Raw genomic sequence first — 17859 nt, 5'->3', positions numbered from 1 at the left:
GGCCTCCTGCCGCGCCTGCCTGACTTGCGATATTTAGGAATTGCCTGATCTTGTGCTTCTAGGAGGCATCGCTTAAAGAATGACCAGCACTGGTGGACATCAAGGCCTTCAAGAGCAGCTTCCCTGAGATATGGTTTAGTGGGGACTGTTAGTGTTAGGTTAGAGGTTGGACTCGATGATCTTGAGGTCTCTTCCAACCTAGAAATTCTGTGATTCTGTGATTTTGTGATTTATTCTGATGCCACTTCAAAATACATGTATATGTTGATAAGGTTTCTTGGTAAGATCACTTCTTGATTTGCCACTTTTTCAGTTTGGTTTGACAACAGTTTCATTGCACAGCACTTAGTCAACATTCTTCAGCTCAACATTGTTTTGATATAAAGTTCTGTATCATTGCATAGCTCTTACTAGAATCTTCCTCAATACTGCGCTGTCATTTCCATAGGGTGCTATTTCCCTGGCTGTTTTCCAGCTTCTGTCATTCCTAAAGGTTGAGCTTGGATGGTTTACAAATGAACAGACAATCAAAGTGGAGATGCTGTTTATTTGCATAATGTTAATTGTTAGTCATAAGAATGTGACTGATCACACAGAATAAACTCTTATGACAAAATGATGAAACAAGGAAAAAAGGGACAGATTTTTCCTCTGAAAGTGTACAGTCCTACGTCATGTTTTCCAAAGTTTTATTTAAGATTGGTAAATTTGTGTTCTGAAATTAAAATAATGCTTGCATTTATCAAATAGCTTTATCTAAAATAAGAAAAGGAAGAATTTGTAAAGAGGTTACCCTGAATGAAAAGGTGGTTGTGACCATATGCAATTGCTTTGGGGCTTACAGATGAGTTTAAATATAAAGATGTTATATCTGATACTTTATAATAAGTGAAATCATAATACTCTTTTTAAACTTTGAACTTCAAAACAAAAGCTTTACTTCCTTTCTCTCTATTACTCATGAGTTTGGGCCTTTTTAAATGCATACTCTGTAAAATAAATTTCTATTGGTTATAAACCCGCTTACAGGAAAGGAGGAATACCTAGCACTAGAAGGGTATTTTGAGACCAGTAAATTTGAGTGTGCGGTTTGTATTACTTCAAGCTTTGTTCACATGTTTTAAAGAGTGATCAGGAAATTTCACATATGGTATTTTTTAAAAAAGCTGCAACAAAATTATTTTAGTAAGAAAAATGAATGCATGAATTATTTAAAATAGTTGGTGCAACTGTTCCTTCTAACTAATCCAGGCACTTGGAAGGCAATTACACTGAGATTTGACAACATTGCCAACCCACTGCACAGTGCTTTATGCCAAAAGCTATTGTTGTTTTATTGACCATGTTAACCATTACATATGCATATGAAAAAACAGAGGCATTTTCATTGGGATTATCCTAATAGCATTAAGAGATTATTTTTAAATTTCCTTGGAAGGAAATTCACTTAAATGAGATTACTTATTACTTCACTGGTTTCCTATCGAGCTGCTATGTTTAGGTAAGTGGAGTCCATTAGAGTATAAAGTTTTAAAAAAAATGATTTTATACATTAATGATTTCAAATAAAGGAGAAGTACTATATTTGTGCATAGCTTCTTTTGAGGAAGTTAAGTTGATGTTCTGGTTAGGAGAGATAACGCTTTTTGTCCCTCTTGGTGGCCCCCCTAGTGTCACCATTAGTTGCTAATTACTTGCAAACAAATAAACAATTAACTCCTCGTGCCTCTTGGTGGGAGAGTTTTCATTGACATGCTAAAACTTTCTAATAAAAGATTTTAATTAATGACGTTGCAAATCCAACCCCCTTGTCAACATAGCTATAAGGAGGACTTTGGGAGAAATGCAAGTACAGTATACGTGCTATGCTAGCTGAAGGTGAAATCATGGCAAGTACATCGCTGTGTGCTGCTAATACATCAGCGTCTCAGAATCTTTCAGAAAATAAAACCACACAGTGTTCCTTTTCCATTGAAAGTATTTTGGGATTGGAGCAGAAAAAAGATGGCATTCCTGCAGTGAAACCTCACAGACCATGGATGGATGCATGCACCAACTTGGGTAAGCCAGCAGTCTGTTTTCTAACTTCTCAAGCTTTTAATCTTTTTAAAATGTATATATTGTCATGTTTCTACTGAAAACCAGTAAATAGAAGTTCGTTTGCTTGCTTTTTCTAGTTTTAGGTGATGACAGTAATTCCCATCTGCAAATCCCTGTTGTTTCCTATGAAAATTCATTATTTCATGCTAACAGTGATCCAATGCAAGAGGAAAAAGTTTTGAAATGTGAAAAATATTTTTCAGTCACTGAAAGGCTATCTTTCAAACGAGAATTGAGCTGGTACAGGGGTAGAAGACCAAGAACTGCTTTCAATAGAAACCAGGTAGGGATTTTCTTACTGTTTAATAAAGGACTAACAATGCAGTTTAGTAAATTGTTGGTAGAAGCCTAAAACAGCTGACTAATTTGATATTGTATATCTCTCCATACAGAAGTGTAATTAAGAACTAGTGTAAATTCACAATAATGTTACTAGCTTCATCTCGTTGATATTTGTTCATGAAAGCAGAACTGTCCAAGCACTGCTTGGAAGTCTTCTATTAAACAAATTAAGCTGTTTCTATTTATTTATTTATTTTAACTCCTATAACAATAGCGATGATTACTCAAAAAGTTTATTTTAATCTCCTCAGATTGAAGTCTTGGAAAATGTTTTTAAAATGAACTCCTACCCCGGCATTGATATTAGAGAAGAACTAGCTCACAAATTAGACTTAGATGAAGACAGGATCCAGGTAATTAAATTGTTTCTTGAAAATTTCCATATTTCCATCCATGTGTACTGTCTGGTGATATGTGTGTACTGTCTGGTGATATAAATAGACAGATGATGGTAGTAACAATAATTTTAATATCAATTTAAAACAGTGTGCATTTATACATAACAGTATGCATTGAGTGATTTGAGAAATGACAGCCATTGAATTCGTTCTGCAACCCCAACCCTTTTTCCATAGCATCAATGAGACGTTTATCACTAATATTTCTGTGATTTCTGCTTTGTTAATCTCTAGTTGTTTGTGGAACTTGATCACTTGCTCCCTGGTTTTAAAATTATGCATGTCAAGATACTTAAAAAACAAATTTGAAACAACTATTGAAGTAATTTCTTGGAATGCATTAGTAGATTAGCATTTTGAGTGTCAGGAGAGTACAACTGTGTTAAACCAGCATTTGAGCCTATGCCATGTATCTGGCCAAAAGCAAAATCTACTCAGGATTTTAATTATTCATTTCCAGCTAATCAAATGTGATAAGCATACCATAAAAATTAGAATTCAGGCCTCGCCTTGATATTTATTACGGTTTTGATTTGAGTTCTTATTGGGCTTGATGGGGAGTTTGGTGCTGCTATTAATTAAGCAGTTGAAGAAGTTACACCTTCAGACTTGTATGTGAATTGCAGCTGCTCAGGAACTTCCATTCAGTGTCACTGAAGTTGATACTAATTTTTGTATTAGTGAAGCTGGTTCTCATTTTCCAGCAAAACTGAGGGCATTATTTTCTTAGTCTTAATTAGTGCTGGTCACTGTCTTCAGATTTTAACTTTTTATTAAGCTTCCAAACTACTGGCATTTCACAAAATACTGTAGAGTTGTGTGAATATTTTTAAATTTCAAAGCTTGCTGTGATTACAGTGCTGTATTTCTGAAAACCATGACTTTTGTTTCAATTTTAGATCTGGTTTCAGAACCGTCGTGCAAAGCTGAAGAGATCACACCGAGAATCACAGTTTCTAATGGTGAAAAATACTTTCACCTCCAGCCTGCTAGAGTAGAAAGGATGGTTTGCCACTATACTACTACAATAGAACATGAAGAATTACTAGTTATTGTCATAATTTGTACTAAGTAATGATGTACTAATTATATGATTTTATCACTAGATTTGAAATGTTACAATGATTTTCAGTCAAATAAACTGTAAATACTCGAAGTATTATTATAACTTACTTTTTGTGGAGAAAGTCAACTTTTCTATATATTTTAATAAATACTTTCAGAAAAGTGTATATATTTTTTTACAGTTAAAAAACACAAACTCTGGGTTGCACAAGATTTTCAGCTTGTGTGAATTACTGCAGGCTTAACTGATAGAGACCTAAAGCTACATAATTTTGAAGTGTAAAATACTCAATATGCAAAAAAAAGTGCTTGATATATGAAATTGTACATTGCAATAGAATTTAAATAGCTATAAAAAGAACATATTTTCTAAAATAAAAAAAGTTCTCCATGAAGATGGAAGGACTAGCATTCAGCCGACTGTTTTCAGTTTGAACCATTGTTTCACTGAAAAAAAGCTTAAAATTTTAATATTCTTTTATATATTTCAATTCATTTATATTTGCTTGTTTAATGCTTCAACTCAGCTATCTCCTTCGTTTTCAGTGTGAGTGTTGCAGTTCCAGAGTTGCCATCATTATCTTGTAGTGACAGAATGCAGCATTTCATAGGATCAAATCAGTTGGGACCATATCAGCTATCCAGATCATTGCCATTAATTTTAGGTTGTTGAATATTTTTTTATCAGACACTCTATGAAAATTAATTATCCTCATACTTGATTTTCAGCCAGAAGTCAGTATGCATAAGGATGGCCTTAAACTATTTAAATAAACTCTGTTTTTCTACATCATGGCCAGAGGTAAGTACAGGTCTGTGCTGTTGCATGTACAGCAGAGCTTAGAGCACCACATGCTTGAAGTGCTGGTGTCCTTCAGTGAAACTGGTCCACATTACTTACTAGAGGCACATGTACATGGGTCCGGCTGTATGTGCATAAACTCATTTTGTTAACGCAAAATGATGGCAGATGGTCAGTAGAAGCACCGCCTTTAATTAAAATTTCAACCCACAACAAATGGTGAATCTTAAAGAATTTAGGCATAAGATTTCATTAATTGGGTTTTCCCACTTGGCTGACATGAAAAATAAGTTTTATTTTGAACCAAAACTATATTTGCAATAGTGAAAAAAATGAGCTGAATCATTTTATCTGCTGCAAAGAAAAGGTTTTTAATATGCAAGATTGAAAAACAAAAAGAGCAAAACTCTGAAAAGTAGGGAGCAGAAATTATGTGAAGAATGCTTATGACTTTGAAATCCTCTTTGTATCTCATTCTAAGTTTAGATGTTTGACTCTTCTGCCTTGAAGGAATGCCTAGCCACTGAGCTATAATACATTCTGCTGTTGATTTCCACATTTCATGAGGAAACATTTTTTTTCTAGGAAGTACTTTGATATTCGCTGGAGGAAGAACTTGAGCCTGTCTTCAATCTACATGCAATCACCACCAGGCCTCTGACACTTGGTTTCTTTGGAGTCACTTATGAGTAAATGAAAGTCAGTTTGTCATTGTTAATACATGTTAAATGTAAATGGGTGGGGGGAAGAAAAGGGAGGGAGGAGGTGCAGAAGAAATTGTATAAATCCTTCTACTGTCGTAGTTGTCTGAATGCAGTTAGGCTAGTAGTACTTTAATGTTTAATAAGAATAAAATGACAACAGAAATACTTTTTTTTTTTTTTTCTTCTGGCATGTTACTTTCAATGCACTATAATCTCTAGAGGTAGGGTTAAAATTTTAGACCTGTCTTTACTACTTCCAGACCATTCTTGATTCTTTCTGATGTGTGCTCTGCTTTTCTTTCAGCTTACTTTCTTAGAAATCTGTATTTTACATTTCAGTTGTAATAATGGATGCCTTAATGTAGCTTTGCTGAATGTTTGCAAGTTATTGCAAAGTACAGTTAGTTTAGGATTTTACCAGATACATCATACATCTCATGTCATGAATGAAAAGCAAATTGTTGTTCCCTGTAGAAAATGCTGTCCTACAGAATAAGAGGTAAGTTTAAGAAAAGGACTGATGTTAAAAACTTAATCTTATGTAGTTTCATAGAAAAAGCTAAAGGAAAGGATGATCCAACATCAGTCCTTAGTCAATATTTTAGATGATAGGTTGAGATGTAAGACTTTCAATAAAATCCAATTCTATATTTCCTTAAAAATATTATTTAAAAGCTGCATTATTTTAGAGCTAGATTACAGGTATTTGCCATTTTGTGTCTGTAACTTCATGGGTTTATTGCCTTCATTTTTGTAGAAGTCCTAAAATCTTGAATTGCTTGACTTTGCTTCTGGAAAGCTTATTTTAGTGTGGAAGCACCAAGCTTTTACCCGACATTGAAATATTAATTATCGATGCTTTGTTAGATTTAGGAAGTGACAATTACAATAAATATTATTAAGTGAATTTCTGTTGTTCTCTTAAATATTTTTGAATGCAGGATACAATCACAAATAAAGCAATTTAAATGGAGCCAAATCCATTAGGAATAGTTTTAGAGAAAGGGAAACTCCATTCAGATACAGATCTTATTTGAAGTAAAGACAATATCATGAATGCATGAGTTCCTATTTTGTTTTTCTTCACACCTCAAAACGTATTACCCATAGCTTAACTTTAGTGCTGGTAATTTGAAACCTATTGTTAATTTTACTGCTGGAAACAAGGTTTCCAACAACAACAGATTAGAATAATCTGTCCAGATTGGTGGCTAAAAACCTCACTCTATTATCTAGCAAATACCTAAATACACCTAATGTCTTTTATAATGGAACTTGTCTCAGGTGTCAGAAGTCGGACAAACAATTTAAGAGAAGGAGAAAAATAATAGCACCAGCTCTGGTGTCCAGCTTTCAAGCTTTCAATTAGCAAATGTTACTAGAAGGATGGCTTGTGTAAGGAAGGTACTGAGAGCTGTGCATAGTCCTGTGAGGGGCACAAAGTTGAATAACATGATTGCATTATGTAATTCATCTTGGCTTAGATCATTCATCCCAAAGTAAATAGTTAAAAGAGAACCTTTAACTTCACATTTATGCCTATTTTGACCAGTTTGGGTTTAAATTGTGGCAATGACTTTCTCAAATACATTTGAATTTCTTTTCCATCTTAAAATATTAGTCTGTACTTCATAGGATTTTCTAAGCTTGTAACTCCTGATAATATGAAGCTTTCTGGGCTGTCTTAGTAGTGCATGTAATACTGCTACTTGGACTGGCTGTGCCTAGGCAACTAAGAATAACAGGTGGGACTGTCAGAAGAAATCACTGTGCATACTGAAATCTCATCCCATCCCAGTTCTGCATACTTTGTCTTGCAGTGTTTCTGTTTACCTACCTTTCAGAACTGTGATCAGAAAAGTATCATTCATCTTGGTTCCTATTCTGACCTTCATATTTGTGAAGCCACAGCCTCCTCTTCTCCCATCTATGTTGCCTTGCGTGGGCTCCAGTGCTCATTCTGTGGGAATAAAAATGTTGTTTTTGCAGAGTTACATTGTTTTAAAGTAAGGAATCTGGTACTGAGATATGCTTGCAGTGATAAGAAAATTTAGCAGGCGACCTTGTACAATGCAGACAACCAGACTCCTTAGAACAATTAGGTGAAAATCACGGTGTCAAGTGAGGTAAGTGAAGAAACATTACCACTTCAAACAGTAAAAATAGTCAAAAGAAATTTGAAATTTAACAGGCCGGCAACTGAAGGCCATGCATTGTCTGTGAAGCATCAGATAGATTGTGAACCTGGATTACCCACTCACTGGGGAAACAGGAGAGGGTCCTGTCATCAAAAGGTATATAAACTGTGTTTTGGAACTAGTAGGCACACTCTCCTGCTTGTGGTGCGCCTGCGATTGCAATCGAGAATAAATTACTACTTCACTGAGATCCTCGCCTGAGCCTAAGTTATTGGCTGTGGAGTGTTTCTCACAATTTGGAGGCTTGTCCGGGATCCGGTCACCTACCAGGGAGCCCCACCGCTGCAGCAGCAGCAAGGCATGCCCTGCTGATTTCAGTGGTCCTGGGCATCGATGGTGGTGGATCTGTGGAGAGCTGACAGAGGGTCCAAGACTGATTAAAGAGGCAGGATCCGTGAAGTAGTGGCTAAAGGAAGAAGGTAGGCACTCCGGGTTTAAGAACTGATCTGGTAACTCTGTGCACAGACCAAGGTAAGAAATACTAAGCATTGCCATGGGGGTCGGGTGAGACTCTGTGTGATGTGTGATTGAGACATACTTCTGCACGAAGGGAGTGTGCAGTCCTGATCTGCAGTTCTGTAGCTCCGTGAGGGGCGTAGCCAGCGACCGATGAAGTGTGAGATAAGGGAGAAAAAGGAAGAGTCTCGGGAAATTTGGTGTACAGTAAGCCCTTGCACAGGGAAGTGCTGCTTGGCAGTACACCAGTGAATCTGGTAAACTCAGGTGTGCGGTACCCCTTGCACGGTGAAGTGCTTGGCAGTTGTGATGGTTTTACCGCGCTAGGCAGCTAAACACCACAACCACTCTCTCACTCCCCCTCCTTAGATGAGGAGGGGAAGAAGTAAAGTAAAGAACAATTCATGGGTTGAGATAATAATAATTTAATTAAAGGGGAAATAATAATAATAATTAAGGAAAGATTATTATTAACTAAACAATTTAACTAAAGGGAAAAAAAAAAGAAGAGGGGGAAAGGGAAAAAAGGGAGGAAAACAAACAAAACAAATAAAGGCTATGTGGAAGCGCAGAGGAAAGAAATTACTCTCTACTTCCCTCAAATGAGCGATGCTTGACCATGTCCTTGAAGCAGGGCCTCAACGCATGTAGCTGGTGTACAAGAGGAGGACCAACGTTTTCACAATGAGAGCCCACCCCTCCCCTCTTCTTCCTGTTTCCACCTTTTATTGCTGAGTGTGACATCATATGATATGGAATATCCCTTTAGTTGGTTTAGGTCAGCTGCCCTGGTGATGTTTCTCTTCGCACTTTTTTGCCCTCCCCCTAGGAGGGTTAGAGAGAGTCCTGATGCTATGCCAGCACTGCTCAGCAGCAGACACAACACTGGTGTGATACCAGTGCTGTTCTAGCTACAAGTGCAGAGCACAGGACTGTATGGGCTGCTGCAAGGAAAGTTAACATCCCAGCCAGACCCAGTACAGCAGTACACCCCCATTTTCCAGAATTGGAACATTAGTGTGTGGTACCCTGCTGAATCATTGGGATTAGAAATTAGAGAACGATTGCTTAAGAATGAATAGGTGCTATGTACTGCACCTGTGCTGCGCTTAGGCCTCCAGATAACAGGAGCCCCTCACGGTTCAGACTTTAAACAAGGGGTCAGAGATAAGGAGGACTGCTTACAAAGGGACAAGATAAAGAATGTTAAACATACAGGCCTCAAGATAACAGGTGTGGGAATAGAAATGTTGTTTTTGCAGAGTTACATTGTTTAGAAGGAGGGAATGTGGTACTGAGATATGCTTACAGTGATAAGAAAGTTTAGCAGGCGACCTAGTAAAATGCAGACAACCAGTCTCCTTAGGACAATTAGGTGAAAATCACGGTGTCAAGTCAAGTCAGATAAGTGAAGAAACATTACCACTTCAAGCAGTAAAAATGTCAAAAGAAATTTGAAATTTAACAGGCCGGCAACTGAAGACTATGCATTGTTTGTGAAGCATCAGATAGATTGTGAACCTGGATTACCCACTCAGTGGGGAAACAGGGGAGGGTCCTGCCATCAAAAGGTATATAAACTGTGTTTTGGAACTAGTAGATGCGCTCTCTCCTGCTTGTGGGGCGCCCGCCATTGCAATCGCGAATAAATTACTACTTCACTGAGATCCTCGCCTGAGCCTAAGTTATTGGCTACGGAGTGTTTCTCACAATTTGGGGGCTCGTCCGGGATCCAGTCACCTACTGGGGAGCCCCACCGCCGCAGCAGCAGGAAGGCATGCCCCGCTGATTTCAGCGGTCCTGTGCATCGACGGTGGCGGTTCTGCGGAAAGCTGACAGAGGGCCCGAGACTGGTTAAAGAGGCAGGATCCGTGAAGTAGTGGGGAAAGGAAGAAGGTAGGCACTCCGGGTTTTTAAGAATCGATCCGGTAACTCTGTGCACAGACCAAGGTAAGAAATATTAAGTATTGCCTTGGGGGTCTGGTATCTGGTGTATGGTAAGCCCTTGCACGGGGAAGTGCTGGCACTACACCAGGGGAATCTGGTGTACGGTAATCCTTGCACGGGGAAGTGCTTGGAAGTACACCAGGGAATCTGGTAAACTCAGGTGTGTGGTAACGCTGGCACGGGGAAGTGCTTGGCGGTACACCCCCATCTTTCAGTACGTTAGTGTGTGGTAAACTGCAGAAGGGAAATTTCTGTAGCACATACTGGCGAGGGTTAGGAAAGATGGGAAGTACGAGTTCCAGGGAATCTGGTAAACTCATAGGTGTGCGGTAACGCTTGCACGGGGAAGTGCTTGGCGGTACACCCCCATTTTTCAGTATGTTGGTGTGTGGTACACTGCAGAAGGGAAATTTCTGTAGCACATACTGGCGAGGGTTAGGAAAAATGGGAAAATATGAGTTCCAGGGGACAGGGAGATATCCCTGGGGGAGTGCCTACTAATAGTTCTTCCTGAAGAATGATAAGAAATTGGAAACATAATCCCAAAATTAGAGGGATTGTAAAAGAAAAATAATTTTAAAAAAGGTTAAATATTGTGTATCAGTCTGGACAAAAGAACCAATTAAGGAAACAGCAGTATTTTGGCCAAAATACGGGTCTGATGAAAATTCAGGCTTTAAATTTATGTGTAAACAAGAAGATTCCTTTTTTTAGAGAAGGAGCCAAGTTATGCTCCCTATAATCTTAATATTGAACTGGTGACAGCAGCAGTCACTCCAGGAAGGGAGACAGGGGCTGTAATTAACACTGTCCCTAAAGAAGGATCGTACTCTAGGTTCTGGCAAGAATTAGAACAAGGTAGAAGAGATATTGAGAATTTTGCCTTCCCTGATACTAACAGTACTAACAATAACTGTGTATCCTCTTAGGTGAACTACCCCCCCCTCCTTACCAGCAGAGAGGTTAGGACTTTTAAGAAGGAGAGGAAGTCTTTATTTGAGGACCCCAACAGCCTAGTTGAACAATTAGACCAGTTCCTACGACCTGATTTATACTCTTGGGGGAGGGAATTATGTCTATAAGTATGTTGTTTACAGGGAAAGAAATGGGAATGATCAGGAGGAGAGCTGCTATACGAGAATGGGAAAGAGCTCATCCTCCAGGACCAGGGGTAATACCGGCAGGGCAGAAATACCCACTTGCCAATCCTGGCTGGAATAATAATAGTGTGCAACACAGAAATCATATGAGAGACTTGGGGTCAGAATGAGAAAGTACTTGGGGATGAGACCTGAGGACCCAGTATCCCAAGGGCTCTTGAAAGTTCATTGTGTGATTAAAGCCTGGCAAAATACGCAGAAAATGCTTCAGAAGGTGGGGGGATGTAGTGAACTGACTGGGGGACCCTCCTGCGGGAGGCCCTGGAGGTGTGTGTCCAGAGGGGAGATAAGAAGGGAAAAAAAAAAAAAAAAAAAAAAAAAAAAAGAGCGAAACTAATGGTATTGACAGTGCAGCAGGTAGTAAGGCAGAGGGTTGGAGAAAGAGGAAGAAAATCTTCAAGGGGAGTCAGGGCCAGGATGGAAAGGAGAGGAAGAGAGATGAAGGAATGGCAGGCAAAGAAGGCTGCCTGTGTTGTGGCCTGAGTCCTAGCAGAGACAGGCTTTGATAAGATGTTTTAAGTGTGGCCAGGCTGGCCACTTCGAATAGGAATATCGGGAGTGGAAGAAGGAGGAAAGAAGGAAAATGGCATGAAATATACTATATTGATATGTTGTTTCAGTATCTTGGAGGGAAAAGGTATGGAATTAAGTTGGACCCTGACTGAGCCTTTGGTGCTGGTATTAGAAAAGTACAGGCTGGAGAAAGATAAAGGAAGTGTTAAAAGGGTTGCTGAAGGTGTTAAAGGTGTGGCATGTAGTATTTAACAGAGCTGTTTGAAGTTGAATGAGCAGGGAAAGGTGATGTAGGCATTATCTAAGTAACAGTCTAGAAGTTTTGGTATATTTGCATATTTGCTGTGGTGTTTGTTCAGTTTCCCAAGCATCGGGGAGGGGGGAACAGCCTGCTCCACCAGGGGCCTCTCCAGCGGCCGCAGGGGGGCTTCGGCTCCAGCGCCTGGAGCGCCTCCTCCCCCTCCTTCTGCACTGACTTTGGTGTCTGTGGGGGGGTTTCTCGCTCTCCCAACTGCTGTTGAGCAGCAGGCTTTTGTTTGTTTCTTTGTTTGTTTGTTTTCGTGGCTGTGCTCTCACAGAGGCACGGACTGTATTGCTTATGGCTTGGCTCTGGGCGGCAGTGGGCCCCTTTGGGGCCAGATGAAATTGTCCCTTACCTGCCACGGGGAGGCTTCTGGGTTTTTCTCACGGGGGCTGCCACTGCAGTTTCCCACGCCCCCCACTCACAGCCCCCGAACCTTGCCATCAAACCCAATACACTGGGGAACAGCTAGGTCATTACTGACTTGTAAAGCATCAGGGATTAAATTAACTAATGAAACCCTAAAAAGTGATGGGGGTAGAAGGGGCTGGAATAACAGTGCCACTTTTGGGGGATACCAACCTGAGACCAGGGGATAAAATGATCACTGGGTAATTATTGTATGTACCCAAGGCAGGGACTAACTTGTTGAGAAGGGATTTAATGATTAAATTGGGCATTCAAATAGTAAATTGTTAGACTGGAATAACAGTGTTATTAATGGAGTGCTCTCAGGCCCTGAGAGCAAACATACATGTATATTCACCTCTGACTGGAAAGACCCTGAAATGGGGGCGGAAGCAACAATATAGGTGGACAATTTTACCCCGAGGGTTTACTGGGCCACCTATCTATTTGGTTAAGTTCTAAAAAAAAGATTTTGGAGCAATTACAACCTCCCAAGGGGGTATTAATGTTAACGAATATATGGATTGTTTTCTATTGTCAGGACAGGAGAAAAGAGTTGTGAAGAAAGCTACTAACAAGCTATTCAACTTTCTGGGAAACCAGGGCTTGGGAGTATTAAAAAAAAATAAATAAATTACAATACGGAGAAAGAGAAGTCAGGTATTTAAGGCATCTAATGTCTGAAGGAAAACAAAGAATAAATGCAGAGAGGATTCAAAGAATTGTTGAAAATTAAGAAAGAACTAAAAAGTTTTAAAAGAAAGATTTTTTTTAAGAAATCAGGAGCCATGAAGTCTGAAGGAAAATGGATACTCCCTAATGGGAGAGAAATGCTGAATAAAGTGATAATGAGGCAAATATTAACTGTTTTACATCAAAAGAGTCATTGGGAGGTGCAAGCAATGTGTGATGTTGTGCTAAGAAAGTATGTCTGTGTAGGAATATACACTTTAGGGAAGCACATATGTAGAGGATGTACCATATGTCAAAAGGTAAATAAAAAGGTCTTCTGTAACCCATCTAGAGGGGGACGGGAGCCAGGGGTTTGACCTTTCCAAAGTATACAGGTAAACTTTACTGAGTTACTTGTTTGTCCTAATTGACCACGTGACTGGATGGGTGTAAAGCTTTACTGCAAGGGTTAAAGCAGGCCTTAGAGATTGAGTGGGATTTTCACAGCCCCTGGCACCCCTCCTCTTCTGGGAAGGTGGAGCGAATGAATCAGACATTAAAGAAGCAATTAACTAAACTAGTGTTAGAAACCCAACTTCCTTGGGTAAAATGCTTACTCCTACAGGTTTAAACAGCACCAAGAAAGGATATAGGAATTTCACCATATGAGATGCTGTTCAGATTGCCCTATCTGGGCAGAAGGGATGAGATACCACAATTCAAAACAAGAGAGTTTTCTTAAGAACTGTATTCTGGGTTTGTCCTCTTCTTTGTCATTTCTCAGGACCTGTGGGTTGTTGGCTCAAACCCCACCTTTGGAATTCCCCATTCACCACCATCACCCAGGAAACCGGGTCCTGATTCGGACCTGGAAAGAGTCAACTCCGGCCTGAATGGGAAGGACAATTACTAACCACTGAAACAGCCGTAAGAACTGCGGAAAAGGTTGGACTCACTATACTCGAGTGAAGGCATCCGTCGACGCTAGTACCTGGGAAGCTGTTCCTACGAAAGACTTGTTGGAAGTTGAAATTGAAGAGAAAAATCTCATAGTGGACTCTGAGCAGGATAAGAGCTTACAATTGTAAACTAACCTTTTATTTTCACAAGTAACTAACGACTGTGACTTGTGATTGAGAGAAAGAACAGACCTATAGCGAATTGCAGTGCTCCCAAGGGGGGGTTGTTATAGTAGTAGTGTACATCTTATTTTTTTTTGTATCGATAATTATTTGGAAACCTAAGGTTTAAAAATAATGACAGGGAAAAATTGATTACTAATTTTGTTTTTAGTGATTCTAGGCTTCAGAGAAGGCCTTGGTCAATTGGCAACTTGCAAAAGGCATGACCAGATAATAGCAAAAACGGGATACCCCATCAAAATATGGGTGACTGTGACAGAGGGTTATGTACCACATTCTGTCACGTTTGATGTTTGTGAGGTGTTAGCTTGTGGAGATTTAAATGCCCAACGACAATTGAGCAGAGAGAACAAATAACTGGGAGAGACCCAACAGCCAGATTGAGAATAGCTGTATGGAAACAATCCTCTATTGCCATCAGAGAAAGGGAGAAACTCAAGGAGAAAACAGGAGAGAAAACAGGAAGCCCTCTGAAATGTGTCAGTTCAAACAAGGTATGGGGATGTGAATGCCTGGATAGAATGGGTCAAATATACCGTCCAGAGTCTCAACCGTAGCTATTGCTATGCTTGTGCCTCGGGATGACCGATTGCCCAGATAGTGCCCTTCCCATGGGGGTGGACCAAAGACTCCCAAGGGATGCGATGTATGATTGCATTGTACCAAGAAAAGACTGCCTGGGGAAATGAGGCCTGTAAGTCTCTCTTTGCTGTTCCTTGCATGATAACAATATCGCGGTTCCCCCTGCATTCTCTACAGCTATAGGTAACCATACAGCTTGCCTCTCACGGCAGGGTGTGAGTGCTACCTGGCATCTGGGAGAATTTGCCTTGTGCTACCAAGGACTTGATGGGAAACTGCTCAAGACTAGAGATCCCCAGGGCAGATCTCTGGTGGTACGGTGGAGGGAAGATCTTACAGTCCACCCTACCATCTAATTGGGAAGGCACTTGCGCACTTGTTCAATTAGCTATACCCTTCACCCTGGCATTTGAAAAAGAAACATCACAAATACCCAGAAGTAAAAGAGGCTTAGGAATATCATTTGATGATAGAGTATATATAGATTCTATTGGGGTACCTAGAGGAGTTCCAGATGAACATAAAGCCAGAAATCAAATTGCTGCAGGGTTTGAGTCACTGTTCTGGTGGGTAACAATCAATAAAAATGTGGATTGGATTAATTATTTCTATTATAATCAGCAGAGATTCATCAATTATACCAAGGATGCGATGAGAGGAATCGCTGAACAACTAGATGCCATCAGCAAAATGGCTTGGGAAAACAGGACAGCATTAGATATGATGCTCGCAGAGGAAGTAGGTGTGTTTGTGTGTGTAATACTGAGCAACCATTGTTGCACTCTTATACCCAACAATAGTGTCCCAGATGGCTCGGTAACAAGAGCATTGCAAGGGCTTACCACCCTTGCCAGTGAATTGGCAGAAAAAAAAAAAAATAAATAAAATAAAATAAAATAGGCATATTTGCAACATTGGTCGTAGTTGTAGGAGTTTTGACAGCCATTGGTTGCTGCATTATCCCCTGTGTAAGAGGACTAGTACAGTGGTTAACTGAAACCGCACTATTGAAACAAATGACCATGGAGCTACCACCTTACTCAGATAAGGAGATAATGAGGAGATGGAAAGCAAAGAAAGCAAAGAAGAAGAAGTCTATCAAATTGCACCTTAGAGAAAGGTTTTGCAAAAATCAACAGTTTATAAAAAAAGAAAAGGGGGGAATTGTGGGAATAGAAATGTTGTTTTTGCAGAGTTACATTGTTTAGAAGGAGGGAATGTGGTACTGAGATATGCTTACAGTGATAAGAAAGTTTAGCAGGCGACCTAGTAAAATGCAGACAACCAGTCTCCTTAGGACAATTAGGTGAAAATCACGGTGTCAAGTCAAGTCAGATAAGTGAAGAAACATTACCACTTCAAGCAGTAAAAATGTCAAAAGAAATTTGAAATTTAACAGGCCGGCAACTGAAGACTATGCATTGTTTGTGAAGCATCAGATAGATTGTGAACCTGGATTACCCACTCAGTGGGGAAACAGGGGAGGGTCCTGCCATCAAAAGGTATATAAACTGTGTTTTGGAACTAGTAGATGCGCTCTCTCCTGCTTGTGGGGCGCCCGCCATTGCAATCGCGAATAAATTACTACTTCACTGAGATCCTCGCCTGAGCCTAAGTTATTGGCTACGGAGTGTTTCTCACACAGGAGCCCTCAGACCCGAGAACCAGATCAAACCAACCTTATGGCCCAGATTGTGACCAAAACCTCAGAGAGCATGCGTTAAGAGATGAGGTGAAAGTTCAACCCTGATGAAGACATCTTACTTCATCCCCATGACCCTCAATGCCCACCACCACAAGGCACTGAGCAAGCGCAGAGCAGAGGAGTTTATGGAAATGACTTATTGGAGCTAATTTTAATACTAAGCGGGGACAGGTTATGCATATGTATAGGCATGTTGGGAAACTTCATGCATATGTAGCTCTTTACTGCATATAACAACAGCAAGTTGCTGCGTTAGGCACGCATGACTTTGGTGGGACTACCCCCATGCCGCCCAGCACTGAATAAACATACCTACTTTACAATCTTACTGATTGTGGAGTCAGCTTTCTGTGAGCCACTAACACTACTAACACTTAACTGTGTATCCTCTTAGGTGAACTACCCCCCCCACCCCCTTACCAGCAGAGAGGTTAGGAGTTTTAAGAGGAGATGAAGTCTTTAACTGAGGACCCCATCTGGCTAGCTGAACTATTAGACCAGTTCCTACTACCTAATTTATACTCTTGGGGAAGGGAATTATGTCTATAAGTACATGTATGTTGTTTACAGGGAAAGAAATGGGAATGATCAGGAGGAGAGCTGCTATACAAAAATGGGAAAGAGCTCATCCTCCAGGATCAGGGGTAATACCGGCAGGGCAGAAATACCCACTTGCCAATCCTGGCTGGAATAATAATAGTGTGCAACACAGAAATCATATGAGAGACTTGGGGTCAGAATGAGAAAGTACTTGGGGATGAGTCCCGAGGACCCGGTATCCCAAGGGCTCTTGAAAGTTCATTTTGTAATTAAAGCCTGGCAAGATGCACAGAAAATGCTTCAGAAGGTGGGGGGATGTAGTGAACAGTCACTGAGGGGCCCTCCTGCGGGAGGCCCTGAAGGTGTGCATCAGGAGGGGAGATGAGAAGGAAAAGCAGAGAGCAAAACTCATGATATTGACAGTGCAGCAGGTAGTGAGGCAAAGGGTTGGAGAAAGAGGAAGAAAATCTTCAAGGGGAGTCAGGGCCAGGATGGAAAGGAGAGGAAGAGAAATGAAGGAATAGCAGGCAAGGAAGGCTGCCTGTGTTGCAGCCTGAATCCTAGCAGGGACAGGCTTTGATGGGATGTTTTAAGTGTGGCCAGGCTGGCCACTTCAGGTAGGAATATCCGGAGTGGAAGAAAGATGAGAAAAGGAAAATGGGATTAAATATGGTATACTGATATGTTGTTTCAGCATCCTGGAGGGAGAAAGGTATAGAATTAAGTTGGCCAATGACTGAACCTTTGGTGAAATTAAGTGTTAAAAAGGTTACTGGAAGTGTTGAAGGTTTGCTATGTAATGTTTGACACAGTTGTTTGAAGTT

General features: G+C 40.3%; 1 protein-coding gene and 1 long non-coding RNA gene across 2 annotated transcripts; both read left to right on the top strand.

Annotated features, from left to right (window-relative positions):
* The first annotated feature begins 1844 nt into the window (after nt 1-1844).
* On the top strand, nt 1845-3904 carry HESX1 (HESX homeobox 1). Its single transcript, XM_021271808.3, has 4 exons — nt 1845-2061; nt 2184-2383; nt 2694-2795; nt 3740-3904. The coding sequence occupies exons 1-4, from the start codon at nt 1866-1868 to the stop codon at nt 3836-3838; spliced, it is 597 nt and encodes a 198-aa protein (XP_021127483.1). The 5' UTR covers nt 1845-1865; the 3' UTR covers nt 3839-3904.
* A 5763-nt stretch (nt 3905-9667) lies between these two features.
* On the top strand, nt 9668-15687 carry LOC140003603 (uncharacterized). The gene is made up of 2 exons (XR_011812521.1): nt 9668-10015; nt 13851-15687. It is a non-coding gene; the product is annotated as an uncharacterized lncRNA (long non-coding RNA).
* The last annotated feature ends 2172 nt before the right edge of the window (nt 15688-17859 follow it).

This window comes from Anas platyrhynchos, chromosome 13 (assembly GCF_047663525.1).
Source record: "Anas platyrhynchos isolate ZD024472 breed Pekin duck chromosome 13, IASCAAS_PekinDuck_T2T, whole genome shotgun sequence".
Taxonomy (NCBI): domain Eukaryota; kingdom Metazoa; phylum Chordata; class Aves; order Anseriformes; family Anatidae; genus Anas; species Anas platyrhynchos.
Note: the sequence above shows the minus strand (reverse complement) of the source record. Positions and strands in the feature narration are given on the sequence as shown.

Excerpts from the sequence above, each read along its gene's own strand:
- HESX1 (XM_021271808.3), top strand. The coding sequence starts at position 1,866 with ATGCTAGCTGAAGGTGAAATCATGGCAAGTACATCGCTGTGTGCTGCT. Across the intron at positions 2,062-2,183 it reads GGATGCATGCACCAACTTGG|GTGATGACAGTAATTCCCAT; the intron begins GTAAGCCAGCAG and ends TTCTAGTTTTAG. Across the intron at positions 2,796-3,739 it reads TAGATGAAGACAGGATCCAG|ATCTGGTTTCAGAACCGTCG; the intron begins GTAATTAAATTG and ends TTTCAATTTTAG.